The sequence below is a fragment of the Ursus arctos genome, chromosome X, assembly GCF_023065955.2.
Source record: "Ursus arctos isolate Adak ecotype North America chromosome X, UrsArc2.0, whole genome shotgun sequence".
In the NCBI taxonomy this organism is placed as follows: Eukaryota; Metazoa; Chordata; class Mammalia; order Carnivora; family Ursidae; genus Ursus; species Ursus arctos.
Genome location: NC_079873.1, coordinates 105,984,221 through 105,999,222, shown reverse-complemented (window position 1 = coordinate 105,999,222; position 15,002 = coordinate 105,984,221). Strand labels below are relative to the sequence as shown.

The window sequence follows — 15,002 nt, the reverse complement described above, 5'->3', positions numbered from 1 at the left end:
GCTATCAGAATGACTGCTCCAAGTACCAACAAGGATGTGGAGAAACTGGATCACTCATATACCCCTGGTGGGAATGTAAAATGGTATACGACCACTCTGGGAAACAGGCTGGCAACATCCTTTAAGAACTAAACCTACAACTATCATATGACCCAGCAATTAACACTCCCGGGCATTTACCCCAGAGAATGGAAAACTCATGCTTATACAAAAACCTGCATATAAATGTTTATAACCAAAAACTGGAAAAGACCAGATGACCTTCATAAACAAACTGTGGTATATCTACATCATGGAATACTATTTGGCAAGGCAAAGCAACAAACTATTGATACTTGCAAAAACTTGGGTAGATTTCAAGGGAATTATGCTGAGTGGAAAAGAAAACCAATCCCCAAACATTACACAGTATATGATTCCATTTACACAACATTTTCTAAATTGCCAGATTCTACAGATGAACAGATTACGGGGTGGGGACCAGAAAGGGGGGAAAAGAGGGGAAGGTAATGGTGTTCATAAAAGGGCAGCAAGAGGGATCTTTATGATGATGTAAATGTTCTCCATGTGGACTATCATGGTGGATACATGTATCTACCCAGGTGACAGAGCTACATAGAAGTGAAAACACACACATACATGTGAGTATAAGTTAAACTGGGAAAATCTGAATAGGATCACTAGATTTTGTATCAATATCGATATCCCGCTTGTGACATTATACTATAATTTTGCAGGATGTTACCACTGGGGAAAGTGGATATAGGGTACATGGGATCTCTCCATAGTATTTCTTACACCTTCATGAGTTCACAATTACCTCAAAACAAATAGTTAAAAAAAATAGTTAAAGATTGATTTGAACATCAAGGTCATTTTTGATATCAAAAAAAGGTCTGACACATAAACGGCTGGTCTTCAGGGGCTCAGGAATGTCTGTTTTTAAAATTTTTTTATTTATTTGAGAGAGACAAAGTGAGCCAGAGAGAGAGAGAGCGAGTGCACGCACAAGTGGGTGGGAGAGGCAGAGGGAGAAGCAGACTCCCCACTAAGCAAGGAGCCCAACAAGAGGCTCCATCCCAGGACCCCGGGATCACGACCTGAGTTGAAGGCAGATGCCCAACCAACTGAGCCACCCAGGCACCCCCCCACCGCCAAGAATGTCGATTATTGATCTTAAAAACTAAGGAGCAAAGCAGGCAGAAGAAGGGCAGTAAGAACATCTAGGAATGAGGTGGGATACACAAGTGAAGTTTGCAGACAACTAAAGCTTATTCTTTCCTGATCCCAATGGTTGGTGGCACACTGAAAATCCGAACAACATAGCTCTCTGCCTCTTTGAGATGAGGGTATATCAAATACAATTTTTCTAGAGACCCTGTGGCCACTATTTTTCTGTTCTCACACTGTGCTTATCTCTTAAAGAGCAGAATCCCATTTTCTTCTTTCTAGATTATTAGATCTAATCTTCCATGGGCTAGGCAAACTGCCAAGCAGGCCAGGAATGACTACAAGCCAAAGCTTACAATTTTGGTTTTGAGGTACTGTGATTACTCTTCTGCACAGGTTGACCTGTGGATCAGGAGAAGCCTTTGCCAAGGCTTTTTTGGCCAAGGTGCACCACCTGACACTAAACTCCCCTTGGGGGTCATCAAGACCTCCCCTGTGCAAACACTTGTAATGGCAGCACGCTGGAGAGGAAAAGCCAGGACCCCAGGCTCCAGTCCTGTCACTCTGCTAGCTTGCAGCAGACCCCTGGACTAGTCCTTTTCATCCGAACAATGAGGGGAGGACATGACCATGAAGGTTTTCCCAGTTCTGACACCTGGAGATCTTCCTCACGTAAAGATGGCTTTAATGTTTAAGTTCATTACAAAGGTAATATATGCTCAATATAAAAATAATCCAAAGGTATAGAATTGAAAGAAATTCAAATATTAGAGTTGACCTCAGATCTATTCTCCGAGGTGACTACGGAGTCTTTTCAGATATGCACGCTAGCATGCGTGTGCGTGCCTCACGTACACGTATTTGGTAGAAGCTGATTCATACCACATACATTCTGATCTGTGACTTGACTCTCTTCATGTCAGTTCCAGAGATCTATCTTGGTTTTGCATTGGCTGTACAGCATGAATGCTTAGAACTGTATTTCCCTGTGGGGCTTCCGTGTTTCATTCGGGGCTGATATAAAACACAAGAGAGCTGCACGCGCGCAGAAGTGCACCTAGCGGGAAAATGCTTTGAAGAGCTGCTCAAAGATTTTATCAAATCACCCTCCCGAAAGGTAGAACTAATTTACAGGACTGCCTACAGGAGTGAAATTGTGAAGGTAAAGCTTGATACAACAGCAGACATACAAATGACCTTCCTGCTTGTCCTGGCCCCACAAATACGTGCTCACTGCACATTCATCATGAGGAAATCATGGATTTAACAGAAAATGGATTGAGGCCACATAAGTAGCACCTGGACAGTAGTTCTCAAAGAGTATTCCGTGAATCCCTGGGGGGTCTGTGAGGTCATAACTTTTTATAATCTTCCTCAGATGTTCTTTGCCCTCTTAAAAGGGCTGACATTTGCACTGTGGTGCAAACGCTGTGGTGTATACACTGACCGACCCTGGGCGTGAACCAGGACAGTAGCAGCAACGGTATGAGAATGCATCTGGTTGTGCACTATAGAACAGCCGCTGAAAGAGAATGCCAGTTTCACTTAATGTCCTAGATGGTAGGTGGCATCTTAAGACAGCTGTGAAGATGCCTGCTCTCCCCCTTGTGTACACAGCCTGTATAATCCCAGCCCCTGGAGTGTGGGAGGAACCACGTCATTTCTAAGATCAGGCAGAAGTGAAGGGATTTTTGCAGATATAATTAGGATGCCAATCAGTAGGAATGAATTACTCAAAAGGGAGAATATTCTGCGTGATTCAGACACCATCAGGTGCTAAGCCCTTGAAAAGAGGGCTTTAGGCCTTCCCTGAGCTGACATTAAAGGCAGCCGACGCGCATTTTCTAGCAGGCCCTGAAGAGGTGGCCACGGTTCTGTAGCTGCACAGAAATGAATTCTGCCAACACAGCCGAGCCTGTGACTAGGTTACGTCACACAGGGAAAAGGGACTGTGCAGATGTGATGAAGCTAAGGACCTTGAGATGAAAAGATTATCCTGGAATTTTCAGGCAAGCCCAAGGTAATTATAAAGGGGAAGAGATGGGCAGAAGAGTCAGAGGAGATGTGATGAGGGAAGCAGTGGTGAGAGTGAGGGAGAAATCCGAAGAGACTACTTTGCTGGCTTTGAGGATGGAGGAAGGGGCCACTAGCCAAGGAATCTGGCCTTCAAAAGCAGGAAAAAACAAGGAAGCAGATTTCTCCCTAGAGCCTCCCAAAGGAACACAGCCCTGCCAGTACCTTTCATTTTGATCCAACAAAACCCAAATCATATTTCTGACCTCCAAAACCGGAAGGTAATACATTTGGACTGTTTTAAGCCAGCACACTGCGGTAATTTGCTACAGCAGCAATAAGAAACTATAAATGCTGGTACTAGGATTAAGGTACTGCTGAAATAAATACCTAGATACGTGGAAGTGGCTTTGGAATCATGTAATAGACAAAGGCTGGAAGGATTTTGAGGAGCGCGACAGAAAAAGCCTGGATTGCCTTGAACAGACGGTTAGCAGAAATATGGATGTTAACAACTAGTGACAGCTAAAGAGGATTCAGGAAGAAGTCAAGAACATGGTAGAAAAAACCTACAGCACACTAGAGAGTCCTTACATCATCATGAAGTCTGTGGATGGACATATGGATGTTAAAGGCTTTGCCAGTCGGGTCTCAGATGGAATGTAGGAACATGCTACCGGACGCTGAAAGAAAGAAGATCCTTACTACGTGGCAGAAAACTTGGCTGAACGATGCATCCTGTAGTTATGCGAAAAGCCGACTTGTAAATAATGAACTTGGACAGGTTAGCTGACGAGATCTCAAAAAAAAAAAAAGTTTTATCCTAACCTGATTACAAAAAGTGCTATAAAATTCACTGCCAAGAGAGCATGCTTTGAAGAGAAAGTCAATGGTGTGGCTGGCAAACCTCTTTTTAGTGCCTTGGAAGGGTCAGAAGGTCAGAGTTGTAGTCACACACAAGGCTCTTTGAAGAGATTATACATGTGACTCATGGATCCCCTCAGCCATCTCAGTGGAAAGATCTGTGGAGGGGCCTCTTGTCCAATGGAGTAATCTCCATGATGTACATGGGAAATCCATAAGGTTCTTGAGAATTTTATAGCAGCAGGAGCACTGGCAGCTTGGAAGTAAAAGAGACAGAAAGAGAACAAAATGAAAGAAGGTTGTTAGCCTCCCAAAATTCTATAGGCAGAAAATAGGCCGACAGAACAACTCAGCTACAAACGTGCTATCTTTTATGAAAAGGGAAGGATGACTCCAAGGACAGAGCTGCAAGCCCAGAACGTACTGCTGTGAGCCACCGCAAATGATCCCCAGGCCTGGAACCTAACGGAGTTTGCCCAGTTGGATTTTGAAATTGCTGGAAACTGGTAAAATTCTTTTGCCTTATATTCTCTCACTTTTAAAGAGATTTACTGATTTGAGAGAGAGAGAGTGCGTGCATGCACGTTTGTGGGAGAGAGTGGGGGGAGGGCAGGGAGGAGAGTCCCAAGCAGACTCTACACTGAGCGTGGAGCCCGATGTGGGGCTCGACTTCACAACCTGGAGATCATGACCTGAATAAGACGCTCAACAGATTGTGCCACCCAGGCGCCCCCATTTTCTCACTTTTGTAAATGGAATATCTACAACTGTTGTCTCACGCCTGTCCACTGTATTTTGGGGATCAAATAACTTGTTTCTTGAGTTTCACGGGTGTACACATGAAGGACTGTACCTCAGAATGGTTTCTATAACCAAAGCCTTAACTACATCTGATTTGGATAATTTAGGTGATAAGATTTAGGACATTTGTGCTGATTAATTTAAGATTTTGGAATCTGAGCTGATGACGTAATGACTTGAAGCTTTTGAAGAAGCTGAGACAGACTGAATGTCTTTTGCATGTGGGGGAATATGACTATTTGTAAACCAGAGGGCAGATGTGGTAGAAAGTCAATACTCCCCCCAAAGAGACAGCAATGTCCTAATTCTTAGAACCTGTGAATACACTACCTTACACAAGGCAAAAGGTTTTACATATGTTTTTAAGTTAAGAATACTGAGATGGGAGGAGTTAAGATGGCGGAGGAGTAGGAGACACCTTTTTCAGCCGGTCCCCCGAGTGGAGCTGGATAGGTACCAGACCAGCCTAAACAACCACGGAACCAGCCTGAGACGCAGGATGATGCATCTGGATCTCTACAAATGAACATCTCCAGCGCTGAGTATTGAGGTACGAAGCAGGGAGCCATGAAACCGCGCACAGATATTGGAAGATAAACGGAAGGGGAGGGAGCCGCCTCGTTTGGGCACCGGGAAGCGGTAGCCACCTGCACGGGGGAGCGGGCGGGGCTTGCGGACGGCACCCGCAAAACAGCAGACTGAGACCGTGAGCCGGGTGCGCGCGCCACCAGGCATCTCGCGGAACACCGGAATCCCGGTGCGCTCACTGGATCCAGACTGAGACCGGGAGCTTCCGGAGCGCGCGCGGGGCGGCTGGCGGCTGGCGGCGTTAGAAACACAAAGGACAGAGACGCGCCGGCCCTGGAAGTGAGGGCTGGGACGCCGGGTGTGGAGCGCACATCCCGGGACGCTGCAGGGTTGAGCAGCACCAACAGAAACAGAGTTAAAGTGGCCAGAACATTAGTAGAGAACGGGCCGCAATCCCTCCATTCTGTGACAGAGGCTGAAATTCGGCCGCTGCGGCTCTGACTCTCAGAAGAGGCACAGCAAACCGCCAGGGAAAGCCGCCAGAGAACAAAAGCCTGGAAATACTGGCCCAGAGAGTGCCCATCCCCATCACCCCTCGCAGGGGACGCGGAGACTCTACCCAAACAGGGTTGCCTGAGTATCGGCGCGGCAGGCCCCTCCCCCAGAACACAGAAGGCAGGCTGAAAAATCAAGAAGCCCACAACCCGGGCGCCTGGGTGGCGCAGTCATTGAGCACCTGTCTTCGGCTTAGGGCGTGATCCCGGCATTCCGGAAAGGAGTCCCTCATCGGGCTCCTCCGCTGGGAGCCTGCTTCTTCCTCTCCCACTCCCCGGCTTCTGTTCCCTCTCGCTGGTTGGCTGCCACATAAATAAATAAATAAAATCTTTAAAGAAGAAGCCCACATCCCTAAGATCCCTAAAAAACAAGGGGCATGGCCTGGGACCCAGGCAATAATTTGGGCTCTGGACAACCCCGCAACCTCTCCTCATCAGAATGACAAGAAGGAGAAGCCCCCCCGCCCCCAGCAAAGAAAAGACAGTGAGTCTGTGGCCTCTGCCACAGAAATAATGGATATGGATGTAACCAAAGTATCAGAAATGGAATTCAGAGTAACGATGGTCAAAATGATGAGTAGAATTGAAAAAACTATTAACGAAAAGGTTACTGAGAATATAGAATCCCTAAGGACAGAAATGAGAGCAAATCTGACAGAAATTAAAAATTCTATGAGCCAAATGCAGGCAAAACTAGAGGCTCTGACGGCCAGGGTCACAGAAGCAGAGGAATGGGTTAGGGAACTGAAGGATGGGTTAATAGAGGAAAAAACCAAAATAGAAGCTGCTCTTAAAAAAATCCAAGCCCACGAATGTAGGTTACAGGAGATTACTGACTCAATGAAACGATCCAATGTTAGAATCATCGGCATCCCTGAGGGGGTGGAGAAAAACAGAGGTCTAGAAGAGATATTTGAACAAATTGTAGCTGAAACTTCCCTAATCGAGCGAGGGAAACAAACATTCGTGTCCAAGAGGCAGAGAGGACCCCTCCCAAGCTCAACCATGACAAACCTACGCCACGTCACGTCATAGTGCATTTCGCAAATATTAGATCCAAGGATACAGTATTGAAAGCGGCCAGGGCAAAGAAATTTCTCACGTACCAAGGCAAAGGCATCAGAATTACGTCAGACCTGTCTACACAGACCTGGAATGAGAGAAAGGGTTGGGGGAGCATATTTAAAGCTCTTTCAGAGAAAAACATGCAGCCAAGGATCCTTTATCCAGCAAGGCTGTCATTCAGAATTGATGGAGAAATAAAGACATTTCAGAATCGCCAGTCACTAACCAATTTCGTAACCATGAAACCAGCCCTACAGGAGATATTACGGGGGGTTCTATAAAAGTAAAAAGGCCCCAAGAGTGATACAGAACAAAAGTCACAGCCAATACAAACAAAGACTTTACTGGCAACATGGCATCATTAAAATCATATCTCTCAGTACTCGGTCTTAATGGTAATGGCTTAAATGCTCCCATAAAACAACACAGGGTTGCAGATTGGATAAAAAGAAATGACCCATCCATTTTCTGTCTACAAGAGACTCATTTCGAACCCAAAGATGCATTCCGACTGAGAATAAGGGGATGGAGTACCATCTTTCACGCAAATGGACCTCAAAAGAAAGCTGGGGTAGCAATTCTCATATCAGATAAATTGGATTTTAAACTACAGACTATAGTTAGAGACGCAGAAGGGCACTATATTATTCTTTTTTTTTGAAGATTTTATTTATTTATTTGACAGAGATAGAGACAGCCAGCGAGAGAGGGATCACAAGCAGGGGGAGTGGGAGAGGAAGAAGCAGGCTCATAGCAGAGGAGCCTGATGTGGGGCTCGATCCCAGAATGCCGGGATCACGCCCTGAGCCGAAGGCAGACGCTTAACCGCTGTGCCACCCAGGCGCCCCATGCACTATATTATTCTTAAAGGAAGTATTCAACAAGTGGATATGACAATTATAAATATATATGCCCCCAACAGGGGAGCAGCAAGATACACAAGCCAACTCTTAACCAGAATAAAGAGACATATAAATAAAAATACATTAATAGTAGGGGACCTCAACACTCCACTCTCAGAAATAGACAGAACACCCTGGCAAAAACTAAGCAAAGAATCAAAGGCTCTGAATGCCATACTCGACGAGTTGGACCTCATAGATATATATAGAACACTACACCCCACAACCAAAGAATACTCATTCCATTCTAATGCCCATGGAACATTCTCAAGAATAGACCATGTTCTGGGACACAAAACAGGTCTCAACCGATACCAAAAGACTGAAATTATCCCCTGCATATTCTCAGACCACAACGCTCTGAAATTGGAACTCAACCACAAGGAAAAATTTGGAAGAAACTCAAACACTTGGAGACTAAGAACCATCCTGCTCAGGAAGGACTTGATAAACCAGGAAATCAAAAATCAAATTAAACAATTTATGGAGACCAATGAGAATGAAAATACAACAGTCCCAAACCTATGGGATACTGCAAAGGCAGTCCTAAGGGGGAAATACATAGCCATCCAAGCCTCACTCAAAAGAATAGAAAAATCTAAAATGCAGTTTTTATATTCTCACCTCAAGAAGCTGGAACAGCAACAGAGGGACAGGCCTAATCCACGCACGAGGAAGCAGCTGACCAAAATTAGAGCTGAAATCAATCAAGCAGAAACCAGAAGTACAGTAGAGCAGATCAACAGGACTAGAAGCTGGTTCTTTGAGAGAATCAATAAAATTGACAGACCACTGGCAACACTTATCCAAAAGAAAAGAGAAAGGACCCAGATTATTAAAATTATGAATGAAAAAGTAGAGGTCACGACCAACACCATTGAAATTGGAAGGATTATTAGAAATTTTTATCAACAGCTATATGCCAATAAACTAAGCAATCTGGAAGAGATGGAATCCTTCCTGGAAACCTATAAACTACCAAGAGTGAAACCGGAAGAAATTGATTCCTTAAACAGGCCAATTAATTTTGAAGAAATTGAGTCAGTGATAAACAACCTTCCAAATAACAAAACTCCAGGCCCGGATGGTTTTCCTGGGGAATTCTACCAAACATTCAAAGAAGAAATAATACCTATTCTCCTAAAGCTATTTCAAAAAATAGAAACAAAAGGAAAGCTACCAAACTCATTCTATGAGGCCAATATTACCTTGATCCCCAAACCAGGCAAAGACCCCCTCAAAAAGGAGAATTACAGACTGATTTCCCTAATGAATATGGACGCCAAAATCCTCAACAAGATACTTGCTAATAGAATCCAACAGTACATTAAAAGGATTATCCATCACGATCAAGTGGGATTCATACCTGGGATGCAAGCGTGGTTCAATATTCGCAAATCAATCAGCGTCATACACCATATCAACAAGAAAAGACTCAGGAACCATATGATCCTCTCAATCGATGCCGAAAAAGCATTTGACAAAATACAGCATCCTTTCCTGATTAAAACCCTTCAGAGTGTAGGAATAGAAGGTACATTTCTCAATCTCATAAAAGCCATCTATGAAAACCTACTGCAAATATTATTCTCAATGGGGAAAAGCTGGAAGCCTTTCCCTTAAGATCAGGAACTCGACAAGGATGCCCACTCTCGCCACTATTATTCAACATAGTACTAGAAGTCCTTGCAACAGCAATCAAACGACAAAAAGGGATCAAAGGTATTCAAATCGGCAAAGAAGAAATCAAAATGTCTCTCTTCGCAGATGACATGATACTCTATATGGAAAACCCAAAAGAAGCCACTCCCAAACTATTAGAAGTTATAGAGCAATTCAGTAATGTGGCGGGATACAAAATCAATGCTCAGAAATCAGTTGCATTTCTATACACGAATAACGAGACCGAAGAAAGAGAAATTAGGGAATCCATCCCATTTACAATAGCACCAAAAACCATACGTTACCTTGGAATTAACTTAACCAGAGACGTAAAGGACCTATATTCTAGAAGCTATAAATCACTCTTGAAAGACATTGAGGAAGACATAAAAAGATGGAAAGATATTCCATGCTCATGGATCGGAAGAATTAACATAGTTAAAATGTCCATGCTACCCAGAGCAATCTACACTTTCAATGCTATCCCGATCAAAATACCGAGGACATTTTTCAAAGAACTAGAACAAATAGTCCTTAAATTTGTATGGAAACAGAAAAGGCCCCGAATCTCCAAGGAACTGTTGAAAAGGAAAAACAAAGCTGGGGGCATCACAATGCCGGATTTCGAGCTGTACTACAAAGCTGTGATCACAAAGACAGCATGGTACTGGCACAAAAACAGACACATAGACCAATGGAACAGAATAGAGAGCCCAGAAATGGACCCTCGGCTCTTTGGGCAACTAATATTTGATAAAGCAGGAAAAAACATCCGGTGGGAAAAAGACAGTCTCTTCAATAAATGGTGCTGGGAAAATTGGACAGCTACGTGCAAAAGAATGAAACTTGACTACTCTCTCACACCATACACAAAAATAAACTCCAAATGGATGAAAGACCTCGATGTGAGACAGGAATCCATCAAAATTCTAGAGGAGAACATAGGCAGCAACCTCTACGATTTCGGCCAAAGCAACCTTTTTCATGATACATCCCCAAAGGCAAGAGAAACAAAAGATAAAATGAATTTATGGGACTTCATCAAGATTAAAAGTTTCTGCACAGCCAAGGAAACAGTCAGAAAAACTAAGAGGCAGCCCACGAATGGGAGAATATCTTTGCAAATGACACTACAGATAAAGGACTGGTATCAAGATCTACAAATAACTTCTCAAACTCAATACATGAGAAACAAATAAACAAATCAAAAAATGGGCAGAAGATATGAACAGACACTTTTCCAATGAAGACATACAAATGGCTAACAGACACATGAAAAAATGTTCAAAATCATTAGCCATCAGGGAAATTCAAATCAAAACCACACTGAGATACCACCTTACGCCAGTTAGAATGGCAAAAATAGACAAGGCAAGAAACAACAATTGTTGGAGAGGATGTGGAGAAAGGGGATCCCTCCTACATTGTTGGTGGGAATGCAAGTTGGTACAGCCACTCTGGAAAACAGTGTGGAGGTCCCTTAAAACGTTAAAAATTGAGCTACCCTATGATCCAGCCATTGCAGTACTGGGTATTTACCCCAAAGATACAGACGTAGTGAAGAGAAGGGCCATATGCACCCCAATGTTCATAGCAGCAATGTCCACAATAGCTAAATCGTGGAAGGAGCCGAGATGCCCTTCAACAGATGACTGGATTAAGAAGTTGTGGTCCATATATACAATGGAATATTACTCAGCCATCAGAAAGAATGAGTTCTCAACATTTGCTGCAACATGGATGGCACTGGAGGAGATAATGCTAAGTGAAATAAGTCAAGCAGAGAAAGACAATTATCATATGATTTCTTTCATCTATGGAACATAAGAAGTAGGATGATCGGTAGGGGAAGAAAGGGATAAAGAAAGGGGAGGGTAATCAGAAGGGGGAATGAACCATGAGAGACTATGGACTCTGAGAAACAAACTGAGGGCCTCAGAGGGGAGGGGGGTGGGGGAATGGGATAGACCGGTGATGGGTAGTAAGGAGGGCACGTATTGCATGGTGCACTGGGTGTTATACACAACTAATGAATCATCGAGCCTTACATCGGAAACCGGGGATGTACTGTATGGTGACTAACATAATATAATAAAAAATCATTAAAAAAAAAAAGAATACTGAGATGGGGAGACTATACTGGATTATCTGGGTGGGTTCAATGTGATCACAAAGGTCTTTGAGAGAGAGAGAGAGAGTGAGTGAGTCAGGGGCGCTTGGGTGGCTCAGTTCGGCTCAGGTCATGATTTCAGGGTCCTGGGATCAAGTCTTGCATCGGGCTCCCCACTCATTGGGAAGCCTTCTTTCTCTGCCTGCTGCTCCCCCTGCTTGTGAGCACTTGCTCTCTCTGACAAATAAATAAAATCTTAAAAAAAAAGAGAGAGAAAGAGTCAGAGAGAAAGATCTGAAAATGCTACACTACACTGCTGGCTCTGAAGATGGAGGGAAAGGACCATGAGCCAAAGAATGTAGGCCTCCTGAAGAAGCTGGAAAAGGCAAGGAAATCAACATTCTCTACAGGCTCCAGAAGGAACACAGTATGCCAACACGCTGGTTTTAGCTCAGTTAGGTCCGTTTCAGATTTCTGACCTCGATGATTGCAAGATAATACACATGCATTGTTTAAGCAACCAACTCTATGGTAATTCATTACCACAGCAGCAACAGAAAATGGAGCACAACCTCAAACCTCACACCTCACATGAGACCCCAGCCCCAGCTGATACCATGACTGCAGCTCTGTAAGAAACAGTGAGTGGAGGACCCAGCTAAATAGAACTCAAACTCCTGACCCAGGGGAATAAGAGAATGCACTGAAATTGCTCTAACTCAGTAATTTATGGTAACTGACTACGAGGCAATACAAAATTAATAGAGGGGTGCAGAAAAAACACCTTATGAAAGCTCAACCTTGAGTACACAACTTTTCAGCACTCTGGGTGATGAAATGGGAAGGACTGTGAAAGCATTTAACATTGCACATCCAAGTGTAACAGGTGACCCGAGAAAAATCACTTACGTGATTATTTCAATTTTGAGCTGAATTAGCTATTTTCTCTCATAAAAGACCAAATTTACTCAACCATCAGGAACTAAGCGACTTCTGGAGACCACTCCACCTAACAAGACTTACAGTGATGGGACGGTTCTGTGTATTTTACGGGGAATACACCAACCTACACATGACAAAATTGCATAGACCTAAATACACTTGTGAGTACAAATAAACCTGAGAAATTTGAATGAGTGTACTGTATCAATGTCAATAAATGGTTGTGATATCACAGTACAATTTGCAACATGTTACCATTGGAAAAAATTGGGTGAACAACTTATCATAACAACGTATATACCTGAATCCAGAAGATGTGAGAATCCAGCTGTTCCACTAAGATGTCCTAGAAATTTTCTAAAATGTTCACAAAGATCTTCTCACTTAATTGTTTTTGTCTTGCCAAGCATAGTTATCATAAAATATGTTCTTTGTTAACAGATACAACTTTATTATTCATTTTAAATGAATATTTTAAGATTTTTGTTTGTTTTAAATTCAAAGATGAGAAATACTGCTAGATGTGACCCACATAAAAAAAAGCCCTTGAGATCCTCAATGATGTCAGGAGTCCTGAGACCAAAAAGTTTGAGAACTACTATTTTAGGGTTCTGTGCCTCGAAGTACCCCCAGCCCTAGGGGAGCTCTGTGGGCAGTTGTAGTTAATGAGCTACAACCAGGTCCGGGGAGCCGCCGTGCTGGCCAGGACTTCCGGCCAGCTCTGACTTACCTCCTCCTCCTGCACTTGGTTTCCTGCGGCCATCGTCTGGATCATCCAAAGCATCAGCCAAGATAAATGAGCTACCTTCGGTGAGCATCAAAACACAAAGGAAATGGCCAACTGATTAACAACTGGGTACAAGACTCCAAAAAGTGCAAAAACGCTCCTGGATTCAACTGATCAATGCAGTCAATGAGTTAAGACAAAGAAGCTAAAATTGGGTTCCCACTCTGACAGACGCTGGTAATGAAAATACCAACAGGATGAATCAACTTACTGCTCTCAGTCTTTGCACTGTATTACCATTTTCTCAACTAATTTATATTCCTGTGTATGCTTTGCTTAGGCTAGCAAAGAGACCATTTTAATGGTCTCCTCACTGATTATAGGTATTAACCCAAGATTCAAAACCAACCGCACGGAGTCCACAAATCAGACAATCAATGGGGAGGTTGCATGGTCACAAAGCACCCCTTTGAGGGTGCAAATGTGAAGACACGAGGGCAAATAAAAAAGCAGCAGTAACTCTCTCTCTTGGGTCATGACTGTCTCTTCAGAAGAATGGTAGCCATCCACTTCCAGAAACATGGTAGCATGCTCCTAAAGTACTAGTAACAAGTTGCCAGACAGGAGCAATGACTGTGTCTCCCACCCCAAGGCTAGTTTTTTGTTTGTTTGTTTGTTTGTTTTACATCGGTGAAGATGTCTGAATAGGAAAGTGACCCGTCTGGAGAAAGCTAAGACAACTCCACGAAAAAGTCACAAAGTCAAAATCCTTTACTGAAAGATGACACTGAAAAATAAATGGTCTCCTCAGAGCAGCCATATTACCTGCAGGCTTTGCTGGAGCTCTGGTTGTTCCCGGCCTCTTGGTTGTGGTTGTGACATGGTCCCATCTTGCTAAAATGGGGAAGGGGGACAGCATGGGAACACATTTAGTAACAAAATACAGCAGCCACTTCATGGCTCAGGGATGTCACATCATGAGTATGGTGTCCCTGTCTTAGTCCTTGAGGCCCCTCGAAGGCCTCTGACAACCTGTTTGAGGATGACAAAGAAATGCAGAAGGTTTAAATGAGATGAGTTCCATTCACTTTTCTTCAGAGGACCAGTGGTAAGGCAGACACAGTTCCACAAGTGACCTGAAGATTAATGGAGCAAGGTGTTCAGCCTAGATCTGCTGGATAGGTCCAGGAGATTCCAGAGCTTGAGCATGACCCTTGGGAGCTTCAGGCCTTGGTTTCCACCACTATCAACCTGGCACCATAACCATAAATCATACTGCCCAGGGATGGACTGAGGTTACGCTCCCAGTAGAGTACGGGAGTGTCTTATAAACTGAAAGTAGTATAATACCAACAAGATAGTTCATTTAAGTGTGGTTGTTACTACTGTAACGATGAGGTTTTTCAGCTCAACCAGACTCCTCTAAAAATATAGACTTCTTTCACTCCTATCACATGGCGTACTATGTATTAGTTTTCTAATAGTTTCTTTCCTTAGACATCAAGACTTTGGTGTAATTCTTCCTACTATTAGAAGTAGTAAAGGAAATTTAAGAGCAAAAATAGAAACTGGTTGAAAGTAAAAAGATGGGTAAAAGTATATGATACAAATAGCAACTGTGAGAAAGCTGGAGTAGCTATATTACTACCAGATAAAACACACAT

The 15,002-nt window shown here is 43.4% G+C and overlaps 1 protein-coding gene across 6 annotated transcripts in view; it reads right to left on the bottom strand.

Moving 5' to 3' along the window:
- The window catches only part of CD99L2 (CD99 molecule like 2), a 105,730-nt gene that overhangs the window by 28,931 nt on the left and 61,797 nt on the right, over positions 1 to 15,002 (bottom strand). For 3 of the 6 annotated variants that reach the window (XM_026487525.4, XM_026487524.4, XM_044379868.3), the window contains exons 3-4: positions 14,164 to 14,232; positions 13,342 to 13,416 (exon numbers count right to left, since the gene is read on the bottom strand). The exons of the other annotated variants lie outside the window; for them this stretch is intronic. In XM_026487525.4, the coding sequence (XP_026343310.1) occupies positions 13,342 to 13,416; positions 14,164 to 14,232 (144 nt within the window). The remainder of the gene's footprint in view (positions 1 to 13,341; positions 13,417 to 14,163; positions 14,233 to 15,002) is intronic. 6 annotated transcript variants of the gene reach the window in all.